General features: G+C 46.5%; 1 protein-coding gene across 2 annotated transcripts; it reads left to right on the forward strand.

The window, feature by feature from the left end:
* The first annotated feature begins 4,960 nt into the window (after nucleotides 1–4,960).
* Nucleotides 4,961–9,573, forward strand: BTG4 (BTG anti-proliferation factor 4). 2 transcript variants are annotated; one of them, XM_075328061.1, is made up of 4 exons: nucleotides 4,961–5,133; nucleotides 7,500–7,637; nucleotides 7,849–8,056; nucleotides 9,379–9,573. In XM_075328061.1, exons 1-4 carry the CDS (start codon nucleotides 4,961–4,963, stop codon nucleotides 9,571–9,573), a joined length of 714 nt encoding a protein of 237 aa, XP_075184176.1. The 2 variants fall into 2 exon arrangements, with proteins under 2 accessions (XP_075184176.1, XP_075184177.1); XM_075328062.1 differs by having other exon boundaries at nucleotides 7,849–8,044.
* The last annotated feature ends 3,931 nt before the right edge of the window (nucleotides 9,574–13,504 follow it).

Here is a 13,504-nt window from a genome sequence, read left to right on the forward strand (position 1 = left end):
GGGAGGGGGGGGTTAGGTTTATATTAGGATTAGGGCTCCTATGATTTCTGTGTATGCCCCCGGTTTCCGTAAGCAATACACATCCTGCAAGATTAGGTTCCTGCACCGAGCCTGATGGAACTGGTGATATTATTTATGGCTTATTCATTTATTATTTGTGTTCCTGCAATGCCACAATAACCTTGTATTAGTGGCCCCTTAAAAGAAGCATATGCTCAGAAAGTGTTTATAGGGCTATGTGGGGGGCTCAAACTCTATATAGGAGCTATGTGAGGGCTTAAACTGTATATAGGGGGCTATGTGGAGGCTCATACTGTATATAGAAGCTATGTGGGGGTTCATACTGTATATAGGAGCTATGTGAGGGCTTAAACTGTATATAGGGGGCTATGTGGGGGCTCAAACTGTATATAGGAGCTATGTGGGGGTTCATACTGTATATAGGAGCTATGTGGGGGTTCATACTGTATATAGGGGTCTATGAGGGGGTTCATACTGTATATAAGGGTCTATGTGGGGGGCTCATACTGTATATAGGAGCTATGTGGGGGCTCAAACTGTATATAGGAGCTATGTGGGGGTTCATACTGTATATAGGAGCTATGTGGGGGTTCATACTGTATATAGGGGTCTATGAGGGGGTTCATACTGTATATAAAGGTCTATGTGGGGGGCTCATACTGTATATAGGAGCTATGTGGGGGCTCAAACTGTATATAGGAGCTATGTGGGGGTTCATACTGTATATAGGGGTCTATGAGGGGGTTCATACTGTATATAGGGGTCTATGTGGGGGGCTCATACTGTATATAGGAGCTATGTGGGGGCTCAAACTGTATATAGGAGCTATGTGGGGGTTCATACTGTATATAGGAGCTATGTAGGGGTTCATACTGTATATAGGGGTCTATGAGGGGGTTCATACTGTATATAGGGGTCTATGTGGGGGGCTCATACTGTATATAGGAGCTATGTGGGGGCTCAAACTGTATATAGGAGCTATGTGGGGGTTCATACTGTATATAGGAGCTATGTGGGGGTTCATACTGTATATAGGGGTCTATGAGGGGGTTCATACTGTATATAGGGGTCTATGTGGGGGGCTCATACTGTATATAGGGTCTATGTGGAGGCTCATACTGTATATAGGGTTATATGGGGGCTCATAATGTATATAGAAGCTATCTGGGGGCTCAAACTAGGGTTATGAGGGGAGTCATATTGTATATAGGGGGCTATGTGGTGGCTCATACTGTGTATAGAGGCTATGTGAGAGCTCATACTGTATATTGAGGCTATGCGGGGGATTTTACTGTATATTGGAGGCTATGTGGGGGTTCATACTGTATATAGGGGCCATGTGGGTGCTCTCACTGTATATAGTGACTATGTGGGGGCTCATCCTGTATATATGTAGGCAGCTATGTGGGGGCACAAAAATGTGTATAGGAGGCTATGTGGGGGCTCATATGTTTAATATTGAGCAGAGTTTATTTCAGCCCATTGGTTTAGCCCTCCACAACAGTCACAGCTCTCATGTGGCCCCTCGGGAAAATTAATTGCCCACCCCTGCTTTAGACCATATAACCCTATACGTGACGTTATTTTATTACAGCCAGCAGGTGGCGATCTTTAGCTGCATTTACACAGACATTACCGTGAGCGGGTTTTCTTAAAAACACTCCCTCCACGATTATTTTGCATTGAAAGCAGTTAAGTTTATTGAAACTTTTTTGTCCATGATTTTTTTTTTTTTTTTATATTTCTATTGATTCAAATGTAAAATTTTGAGCATATTTTTTCTTTCAAGCAGATACACCTCAAAAATGGGAAGGTTCCTTCTCTGTCTATGTGGAAAGAACAGCAGCAGGGGATCTATAGGCAGGATTTTCTATTGAATGAATAGGAAGCTTTTTGAAAGAGTATTTGAAGCAGTTTTTCATGTGAATTTTGGAATAGACTCCTCTCCATAATCCATACGAAAAACCTTTATAAGGCTGAGTTCACATGTCCAGTAATCATCCGTTGGCAAAAAAGTTCTGCAAACACAACTTTTTTGTCTGTTTTGAAAAAAGATTGATTCCTGCCTCATCTGATTTTTAATATCGGAGTCTATGGCAAACGGATCCACTCACTGATTGGGCGGCACAGTGGCTCAGTGGTTACCACTGCAGTCTTGTGGTGGCTCAGTGGTTAGCACTGCAGTCTTGTGGTGGCTCAGTGGTTAGCACTGCAGTCTTGTGGTGGCTCAGTGGTTAGCACTGCAGTCTTGTGGTGGCTCAGTGGTTAGCACTGCAGTCTTGCAGCGCTGGGGTCCTCGGTTCAAAGCCCATCAAGGACACCATCTGCAAGGAGTTTGTATGTTCTCCCCGTGTTTGCGTGGGTTTCCTCCCACAATTCAAAAAAATATACTGATAGGGACCTTAGATTGTGAGCCCCAATGGGGACAGTATTCCTGTTGTATGTAAAGTGCTGTGGAATTAATAGCGCTATATAAATGAATAAATTATTATTATTTATTTTCCATTTAAAACGGATGCAGTAAGAAAAAAAAATTGATCCTTTACAAATGCAAGAAAAACGGATGAGTAAATAGCAATCAGTAAGTGGATCCTTTCTCCATAGACTCCAATGTTAAAAAAACAGATCCGGCAGAAATCAATTTTTTAAAATTGGACAAAAAAGTTGTGTTTGCAGAACTTTTTTTTGCCAGCGATCTGTTCTAAAATATGATTACTGAACATGTGAACTGAGCCTAAAGGTTTGTGCACACGGCATCTTTTTCCATCTGGAACCCTCCTGAAAAAGCACTGCGAAACCGTCGTAAAAAATAAACATAGTGCACTGCAATGTAAAAATGGCATCCCAATCGTGAAGCAATTAAAAGTAGCCTGTTTTTCTTCTGGCGGCTTCTGCTGAATAGGGCTATGTTCACACTAGAAAAATGATTTTTCTTAAGAAATTTCTTAAGAAATTTCTTAAGAGTGCACCTGTGTTAAAAAACGCACCAAAAATGCACCTGCGTTTTTGGTGCATTTTTGGTGCGTTTGTGGTGCGTTTTCGGTGCGTTTTTACCGCTGGTTGTTCCCTGCGTTATTGTGCCAATTATATATGGCAAATAACGCAGTTATCTGCAGAAAAGAAGTGACTGCTCATTCTTTTTCTTAAGAAGATCTACTGAAAGAATTTTCTTAAGAAAAAAACGCAGTGTGCGCACAGCTATTTTTTTTTGCCATAGGTTTTGCTGGGGAATGTCTGCAGAAAGGTTACAAGAATTTCTCAAGAAATTTCTGCAGCAAAAACGGACCAAAAACGCAGCTAAAAAACGCAGTGTGTGAACATAGCCTAAAAGCTCGCTACTATTGTGCAAAATACAGAGAAAAAAAATCAAACTCACGTCATTGACAAGATTGCTAGCATTTTTCTGATTTGGTTTTGCCTAAAAAAACTCTTAAGGCTATGTGTCCACGCTGCGGAAAATGCGCGGATTTTGCCGCGGATTTATTGCGGAAAAGCCGCGGATTTCCCGAAAATCTGCAGCTGAGGCACTTACCAAGCCATTTCTATGGCATTTTGGAAATGCTGTGCCCACGCTGCGGATTTTTCCGCAGCGGATTTCGTGCGGATTTTGATCCGGAAAAATCTGCAACATGTCAATTATTGTTGCGGATTTTAATCCGGATTTTGGCTTTAAAATTGGGAAAAAAAAATCCGCACCAAAATCCGCGGTAAATCCGCGGCAAATCCGAAAAGGTGCGGATTTTGCGGGAAAGCTGCGGATTTTGATGCAGAAAAATCCGCAGCTACATTCTCTCGTGGACACATAGCCTTACAGCTCCACTGGCAGAATAGAGACGTTGTGTGCACAGACACCAAGAACGTACCCGGGACATACCCTGACTAATGGTCATGTGGGTGATCAGATCTGTAGCTGACCTCCAGGTGATTAGTGATCTCCAGTGACACCTGTGTCAGTCTGACCCTTCCTATATAATCCTCTGTCAGAAAGCGGAGTGCAACAACAGAGGAAGCTTGCACTCAGGTAAGGATGGAGAATTGGCTGGGGTGGTGATGTGCAATGTTGGTGAATTGCATTTAGCCATCATTCTGCTCTGAAGTGTTGACCCTGTTTCTAAGGCCATTTTGAGAAAATATTTGCATGATTGCCTATATATTTATAATTAATCTCCCTCTCATCCTCACACTCGCACTCTACTTGAGTTCTCCATGTAATTGCTTTATGCAGGTGGCAATCTATCAATGCACAGTAACCTTAGGGCACTGGGGTGCGCCCCCCCCCCCCTTTTTTTTTTTTTTTTTTCTAAAGCATAAACTATTCTAAAAGAGTCTCCCTGGAAATGAACTACTGCGCACTTTAACAAGTCTCCAGTATATGTATTCCATTGCTGTTTTATGGCTCTCTTGGGGAGCTTGTCTGAATTCTGAATTTTAGAGTAATTAAAGGGAATGTCAGCAGGTTTTTGCCACCTAATTTGAGAGCAGCAAAATGTAGGAGCAGAGATCCTGACTCAAGTGATGTCATTTAATGGGCTGCTATTTGTAGTTTTGAGGATCACTATTTAAGCAGCAGAAGGTTATCATTACAGGACTACTTGGCATGCTGCAGGTAGTCCAGCATATTCATGAGAACTGCTAGATATGCAGCAGAGAACCTGGATTTTATGAAAAATGACAGCAAAGAGGTCAGTAAGTGACAGATTGCTGGAGTCAGGGACTCTGTCTCTCCATGCTGCTCTCAGATGGGTGAACAGAAACCTGGTGACGGATTCCTTTAAGTGGAACCCCTGATCACTGCAGAGGGCAGTTTTTGCTCCATCTTTTGCAATGGCTTGCATATAGATGATGATGATGATGATGATGATGATGATGATGATGATGATGATTATTCTTTTAATCCCCAGCTCTTCCATCGTCCTGTGTCAGATTCCTAATTTAAATCATGAAGGAAGAAATTGCCGCCACCGTTGTCTTCATCACGATGCTGGTGAAGAAGCACAGGAAGCTGAGCAAGCAGAAAATAGAAAAGTTTGGCGCCAAACTGACAACCATACTATTTGCAAGATATAAGGCCCATTGGTATACGGACAATCCATCAAAAGGACAAGCTTTTCGGTAAGATGCTTGAACTTCTCTAATCCTCCCTGATGCATGGTGCCCATCATAAGACCAAATTCAGATGTTCGGTCCTTGTGATGTGTGGAGGGGAGAGGGTAATGCTACCAGTTAACCCTTGCCTGCTTTTTGGGGTGACCTTTCAGGTTGCTCGTGCACATGAGGACGTGCACTATGTATGGCCATTATGACTTTTATGCTACCTTTTCACCAGTTTGCCTCTCCTCCAGTCTCAGTTTCCAAATTTTCCAGTTGTTGGTAGTTGCTTTTCACCCACTGTCTACAATGTCTCCCATTAACACACTTGTGAGATTCTGGTCTAAGTAGCATATTCAGAAGCAGTGTTTCTGTGCATCCAGCTCTGGGGTGAGAAACACCAGAAATGGCAGATTTTGTTCAGAAATGACTAAAAAGCTGTGGCTTTCTCTATAGGCAGCTGTAATCTGATCCCTCACTGAACTTTCTGTCCATGTTTTTGCATACCTCTCAACTTTTAAAAAAGGAAAAGGGGGACAAAGTTTGCGGCGCGTAGCGAGCCGCGGCAAATTTTTAGGCCACGCCCCCTAACCACACCCATTTCAGTCACGCCCATATCCACACCCATTCAGCCAGCATGGACACGCAGGCAGCCGGCGGGCCTCCAGCATGGACACGCAGGCAGCCGGCGGGCCTCCAGCATGGACACGCAGGCAGCCACAGTGAGGCGGCGGTCGGCGCCCGCCTTCACAGTGAGGCGGCGGTCGGCGCCCGCGCAGAGAGGCTCCGGGAGGGGGGAGGGGGGAGGGAGGGAGGGGAATCAGCGCTGGGGAGATTATGTTTACATACCTTAGCAGCAGCACAGAGCAGACAACTAGTTTCGGGAAGCGCACTCCTCTGTTATGCCACGTCACATGTTAGGATGGTAGAAGGGAAAAGCAGTGATGCGGGGAGAGAGTGGGTGGGCGGAGCCCGGGATACGGCCGTCCCGCCCATGGCAACGGGACAAACAATGCAAAGCGTGATGGTCCCGCTGTATCCGGGATGGTTGGGAGGTTTTTGACCAAGCTGTATCAGTGACTTTAGGGGGAGATGTTGCGGACGGGGGCCAGACCACTGAAGGGGCTGCTCAGGTTCGTTATTACGGCTCGAGTGGTAGCCGGCCCTGGGGTCGTGTGGCCGTCCGTCCTCACAACCATAGAAAGGGGGTATTTACAGGGAGAAAGTTGTCAGTGGCACCACCTGTGGGTTGCGGTGATGGCTGGTGACATCGCCGCTGCCTGGATATGGGGTGCCCGGGGCTGATGGAGCAGGGCAGCAAGGTGGAATCCCCTCCACGGGTAGGGGACATGTAGTCCTGGGGCCTCTGGAATGGTGGTGAGGTGTTGCAAGGAGCAGTCTTTAGGAATGGACCGGATGGTACCAGTGTACTCACTGTGGTAAGAAATCACACACAGTCCGTATTGTAAACCAATGCCGGGAGCCTCTGGAGGGGTGTGCTGGTCCCGCACACGGGCTGACAGGGCAAGGGGCCCTTCCTCCTGCACTTATAGTTTCTCTTGTTGACTTAACCCGCATAAAATGGGAGAAATCCGCTCTCCAGTGTACTGTGGGAGCCGTTGCCCGCAAAATCTGACCCCTGGGATCTCTGGGTTCTGGCAGACTCCCTATCCCCTGCATTGGGCTTACGTTTTGCTCTCTGGGCTACTTGTGTGACAAAATCTGGAACTTTGTCCCCTGCTGGCTAATCAGTAAGGTGCATGAAGCAGTCCTTGCCCTGGGTCCAGGTACCCTGACTGTGCACGGCCTCCAGACTAGATTCCCGCTGTTGGCATTGGCGGTCTACAACCCTGCCCCAGTCCACTTTAGGTCTCCTGCGACCGGATCTCCATCGCCTGTGGCCCTGCTCTGCTGTCTGCCACCTAATCAACACAGGTAGTCAAGGGCTCCAACCCCTGACCTCCACTCCTCTCCTCCACTGTCAACTCTCAACTCCAACTTCAACTAACTGGTTCCCTCCCCTGACACCTCAGGACCCCCTAGGTGGGCGTTCCCATCTGCCTGGTCCCGCCCACTGGTGTCCCTGGTGGGGTGACTAGGCTTTTGTTCCTGGTGTTTCCTATGTGTGGTGTGTTGGTGGAATCCCAAGGAGAAGGTGATTCCTGCACCCTGAAGGGGTCCAGTCATCAGTGACTACCTGGTTTTGCCAGGGCATCAGAGTTGGCACATGAGTAGAGAAGTAAGCATCTTTCTGAGATCTATTGCAAGTTTCTTATCACTTGTACTTTTTGGTGGTCACATGGCTCTACCGGTGGCCCAACTTAAAGGCAAAAGTAGAAATGTGCTAAATATCTGCTGATATTTTGCTTAGTGAGAAAATTATTTTCCAGATGCATAAGAATTAATAAGTGTCAGTCAATTGACTCGGTTTTGGAGCAAGCCTGTGCCGCAAGCGACGTAGACTTTGAGGATCTTGGATTGCCAAAAGAAATGACCATCTGGGTGGATCCGTTTGAGGTCTGCTGCAGGTAGGTGGTGCACTCTATCATAGACTGGTAGGGTTGGAAGGGCCATCTGGTCCAACCCCTTGAGTGCAGGTTTTCCTAAATCATCCCAGCTATATGTTTATCCAGTTTCTGCTTGAAGACTGGTTGAGAGCTTACTACCTCCCGTGGCAGCCTGTTCCACTCTGACTGTATTTTGTATGGAGGCAAATCTAACCCTGCCTTAACTTCACAGATATGGTGAGAAAAACAACCCATTTACAATCACAAGCTTCATGGGTAAAGATGATTGTAGTGTGTCTAAGAGAATTAGCACCGCCGTAGAGAAGGCCACGTCTGACTATCACTCCGGGACGTCGTCTGATGAAGAGACTTCTGTAAAGGAACCGAAGAACATCCCTACTGTGAGCAATCCCAACAGTATCTACCAGGCGCCCATGAAGGTGTGTCTTAACTTCTGGTTTACATTGTCGTGGGCGGAGGGGCGCGCTCACCACGCTCGGGTCCGGGGCTTCTGCTGCCGCTGCGTGGCTCTGTCGCGTGCGGGGAGGACGCCGCTGCGCTCGCTAACGCTCGGGTCTGGCGCTGCTGCTCGGTGGGCCGGATCCGGGGACTCGAGCGGCGCTCCTCGCCCGTGAGTGAAAAGGGTGGTTGGTTTGGGGGGAATTTAGTCCGTGACGCCACCCACGGGTCGTGGTAGTGGGCACCACCGCTGCTTGAAGGGGAACCAAGGAGCGTTGGCAGGGAGCAGCTGGGGTGTTGATTTCCCCCTCCGTGGGCAGGGGTTGGTGGGCCCGGTGGTCTAACGGGGAGACAGGGTCGCTGGGGTGCAGGGACGGCGCGGTGCCGGATGGCACTGGTGTAATCACTCCGATACAAAGTCACTGGTAAACCAAACGGCTGGATGGACGGGTCCCACAGCAGGCTGCTGCTTCTGTGGTCTCCCCGGACAGGTGATGGTGGCTCTTTCCCTGCACCTTTTTAAACTGACTTGACTATGATGGTTTCCCAACAGTAGTCTAATCCCTGGTGATATGCCCTAGGGAGCTCTCGTTGCCCGCAGGCGCTGGCCCTTTGGATCTCTAGCCCTTGGCGGTGGCTCTATATCCTGGCGGGTTGGGCGGTTGCCTTCTGACGGGCCTTGGTAGTTGGGGAACCGCGGGGGTTCCGGTCACACTCAGATTTGACCTTTGCCGGTGGCTCCTAGCCTGGTTGGGGTCCGATGGCCATGCCCTTGTTTGCTGACTACAGTCTCTTTCCACGGTTCGGAACTGGCGGGCCCACCGCCCGTCTCCAGTCCTACGGCTTTACAGCTGCTTCCCAGACACTGGCAGTCCAGCTCCTCCACTTCTACCTCCTCACTCCCTTCTCTCCTCAACTCCCAACACTCACTCCCTGCCTTTCCCGCCTCCAGGACTGAACTCCTCGGTGGGTGGGGTCAACCGCCTGGCTCCACCCCACCTGGTGGACATCAGCCCCTGGAGAGGGGAAACAAGGGTTTTATGTTTGACTGATCTAACTGCATGGGGAAGGGGGTGTGGGGCAGTGTTGAACCTGTGACTACCTGGCTAGTCCAGGGCGTCACATTGGCACCTTGTGTAAAGGGTGTTCGGTCTTTACTGCTCGTGTTCTAAGGATGCACCTTAGGCGTCTGGCATCTTTCAAAAAAAGTATCTCTGCCACAAATACTGTAACGCTGCCTCTTCCTCCTGGTATAATGTTGCTTCAATATCTGTATCCCGTAACACGGTCCTGTCTCCTACAGTGTACAGAATACAGCCAGCCTACACAAACCTGGTCCCAATGTCCTCGACGAAAGAACTACCCAAGTGATGGCCACCACCAGCCGCAGCCCATGGGGAACCATCCTCAGCACCGAGCCTACAAACCCTACAGAAAGCCCACAGGCTTCTCCGGGCCTCGTGTTGACCGCTATCACTGGGTGAACACAAGGCGCTGACAAAACATTGTTTTTAAAGAGAAATCCTCTGCTTTTATACAATGGTTTTTATGAAAATGACTATTTATATTTTTATGTTTGTTCTGTAATATTATCTATGCACTGACATGTTTATTTTTAAAAAATGAATAAATTAAGCAATTCTTTTATGTGCAGCATACTCTTTATTGGCTTGACTGTGTATATGGTAGCAGCCCACCTCCTAATAAACTCTGCAATTGCACAGCGCTACACACTTTAAATGGCTGTTTTTGGTAACGCAGCTCCCATTGAGAATGTGATCTGAGCTGCTGCATGCCAATGCACAACTGGTCCCTGTATCTGACCACTGCAGTCCCTGCAAATGTACTGGGCTTCGGACCCCCATCAATCTGATATTGAAGCTCTCTACTTCTGTCACGTAACAGAACAATAGAGAAGGGGTTTATGCCACGCTGTTCATCAGTAAGGAGGACACAGATTATCAATGTTCCTTTATTGTAGCTTGTGTCTGTGTTTCAGGAGCTCTGCTCCTTCATCAGGACATACAGCACAAAAACATACCTATGTCCTGATGAAGCTCCTGAAACGCATACACAAGCTACAATAAAGGAACATTGATCATCTCTGTCCTCCTTCCTGATGAACAGCACGGCATAAACCCCTTCTCTATTCTGTTATCAACCACGGGGACTGCAGCAGATTTCATCCCAACAACATAAGCTTTCATAGGAGTTGACTGTCGCAACTCCTTGAGGTGAGTGCATTACTTTCATTTTCCCCAGATATATACCGGGTAAGACCCTATTGCGCTCTTTCTCTTCAGTTTGTTTTTTTTTGTTTTTTTTTTTTTAACCTGGTTTTGTACTCTTGTCACGTGTGTCATGTGGTTTCTGGCCATAGAAGGTCATAGTATCTGGCTGCACAGAATACTCCCCGAATTTCCATTGTTCCTGCTGTCAGTATTCACTGTCATTGGTAGCTTTCCTGCTGGATTAATATCTGACTTCAACCCAGCTGTTGATCAGTATTGCCTTGTATACTTACAACACCAAACCCCCCCCCCCCCCCCCTTTCCCTTTTGGACTGGTGCAGGTGATGATATTTTTCAGTTCAAGCCTTGGTTGCAAGCAGGTGGCTTGTAATATTCCTGTAAAGTTTGCTGAACCTCTGAGTCGTTTAATGACTAAGTAGTTCACACTTTTTCCCCTGTATGTCCCATTCACCCCCTTTTTGTGTCTTCTATAGTTTAATGGTGTTGACAAAGGGCTCATCCCATCCATTCCCTACTTAAGGCCCAGCACTAGGGCTTATTGGTGTCAGGTATCCGGCTTGGCGCATAGATGCAAACCTCCTCTTGGGTGGGGAGGGACCAGCAGTAGGATTGGTCAAGGGTCACGATATTCCCTTTCCCAAGACGCAGGGCTACCGTTCCCTTTCGCTGTGCGCTTGGTACTTTCTTGTACCTAGTGTGACAATTTCTAAGGGCAGTTGGTTATGGCAAAATGACCTTTCAAATCAAGCACATGTGTCAAGACACTCATGCCTCCACTGACTTGAAGGCTTTTACCGATCTCTTGCACAGGTCAAAAAGCAACATGGTGAGACTAATCCTCCACTATGAATAGGAGGGGAAGAAACAAAACAGTGCGATCCAGAAGAGCAACTGGAGTTGGGTCTTGAGACAAGATGCTGAGCAGTACAGCCCAAAGTAAACTTGAGTGTCCCGGGTGTGAGGTCAGCAAGCCTGAAGCCAAGTTCGACCATATTGGCAAATCAATTCTGTGAAATGGAAGATTGAAACTTTTGACTCACTGACTGTAGTATTGGATTGTGGTGGAGGCAGGAATAAATGAAGCTGAAGAAACAGATCCTTTGTTTTAAAGGGGAAACATTATGCACCCTCGAATGTACATACTCGTGATCAAGTAGCTGTGGTTTGTCTTAACTTTTGGTGGTCTCGCTCATTTGAATTCTGTAACATCTCTCCTGGCTAAGTCATGGCATGTTTACTGCAAAGTTGTATTGCCTCCATAATACAGGTCCACACAAACACAGCCAGGACCCCCAACTTCATGTTGCATGCTGGGGCGTGACATGATTACTCTGCTCATGGCTACCTCTTCGCACCAAGCTGTTGTACAATGAAGAAACAGAAGTTCTGTAAAAGCTAAAGTGGAGAAAATTAAAGATCCCAAATGCAATCCCACCAATTCATCACTGCAGTATAGTCACAAGTGTGATTTCTATAAATCTTTGCGCCGTGCAAATTCTGGTATCGAGTTTTGGCTTCCTGTGATTTTAAGATTCTTCCCACCTCACTTTGTCAACATGCTTGCCTGCAGTGTTGGAACCAAAGTAAAACAGAAGAACCGTGCTGTCTCCGACAAATGTAGATCCAATGCACCGGATAATGTGTTAGGTGGCTTTCTACGCATGTCGAAGGGAGACTGCACTTCAGGAAATCCACCAATCAGTGGGGTATCACTTCGAAATGCATAGAAGTAAACCACCTCTCACGTTATCCGGTGTATTGGATCTACCATTGCCGGCAGCAGCGTGGTTTTTCTTCTATGGTCTTCTGGTTCCAGTATTTCTCATTTGGCCTTGGGGCATGTGGATTCTGCCTGTATTACTGGTTACCACACAAGGTGAGCAACCAGCCCTCTTGAGCTCTCCTGTTTTTTGGGTAAGATCCTATTGCACTTGTCTACCACATATGCCAATTTACTAAACCAAATGCACCAGACTTAACAGATCGGGTTTTTAGAGACTTCATATCAATTGTCATATTGTAAAATATTTGTCCCAAGTAGGTCAACCGTGAGGTTTTGTGACAATGTCTAACTGCAGCTGATTTGGCACATTGTGGTGTTATAAAATCAAGGAAACAGATGGGTGACAACCTACAAAAAAAATATTTCACTTTATGTCCTTGGCGTGTTCATCTCGTACAAGTGGTACAAATGTACGTGTATAGACACCTGATACATATGGTATTTATGGCCACCCATGTGTATCACTTCTCATGGCTAACACCTCCTATTGTAACAGACCTAATGCACTACACAATACACCGCTGTTCACAAGGTGAGAACAACGCTCTTGGCAATAATGACTCAGTTGCCATTAAATATTCATGTAGAGAAAAGCCCTTTTCTAAGAATCTAAGTTGGTCACTTAGCAGGATCCAAAGCCACTAGAAACTGGGACATCTTAATTCTCAGGTCAACTGAGCTCCCTGTTACCACTTGGTTTACCGGGACTTGTTTGGTTGGGGAAATTCTAGGCATAGAATTGCAAAACCTGATTTTGTCATCTGGTAAATCTGTAAAGATTGGAACTTCTTAGAGTTATGGGTAACTTCAATGTAAAAATGGTGAAGGTGAGTTACTGTTCTACTAATTCCTATATCAGCTGAGTGTTTCTCCTAACTTGAAAATCCACCAAACATGGACGAGGGCATTCACAGCCTCCACCACAGATGGCAGATACTGAAGTTGATAGCTTTCCACCAGTTAACTGCTCCCCACTATCCCCCACCTTAAGTCTATAGCCTTGAGTTTTGTAGGCGGTGAAAGGTACAAATACAGATGCTCCATTAGAAAGGATGGGTAGAATCATTCTTTCCTGGCTCAAAATATTTTTGAGCCAACAATTGTAGTGCATACCCTGATCTACTCCCTCGTAGACTACTGTAACATTGTTCTTTTTGGCCTCCCATCTAACTCTCTTGTGACCCTCCAGTCCACCCGAAACGCCACAACCTGTGCCAGTCTCATCACTGAACATTGTTGAGGAAAATCCTTTTACATATTTATGTACTTACATTTCATATACACTACTTCCTGAAATAAGTTTGTTTTTTTTTCTCCTTTATTACAGAAGTTACATAGGTTAAAAAAAAAAAAAAAAAAAGACCTAGGTCCATCTAGTTCAACCATTCTCCACC

The sequence above is a fragment of the Anomaloglossus baeobatrachus genome, chromosome 11 (assembly GCF_048569485.1).
Source record: "Anomaloglossus baeobatrachus isolate aAnoBae1 chromosome 11, aAnoBae1.hap1, whole genome shotgun sequence".
Lineage (NCBI taxonomy): Eukaryota > Metazoa > Chordata > Amphibia > Anura > Aromobatidae > Anomaloglossus > Anomaloglossus baeobatrachus.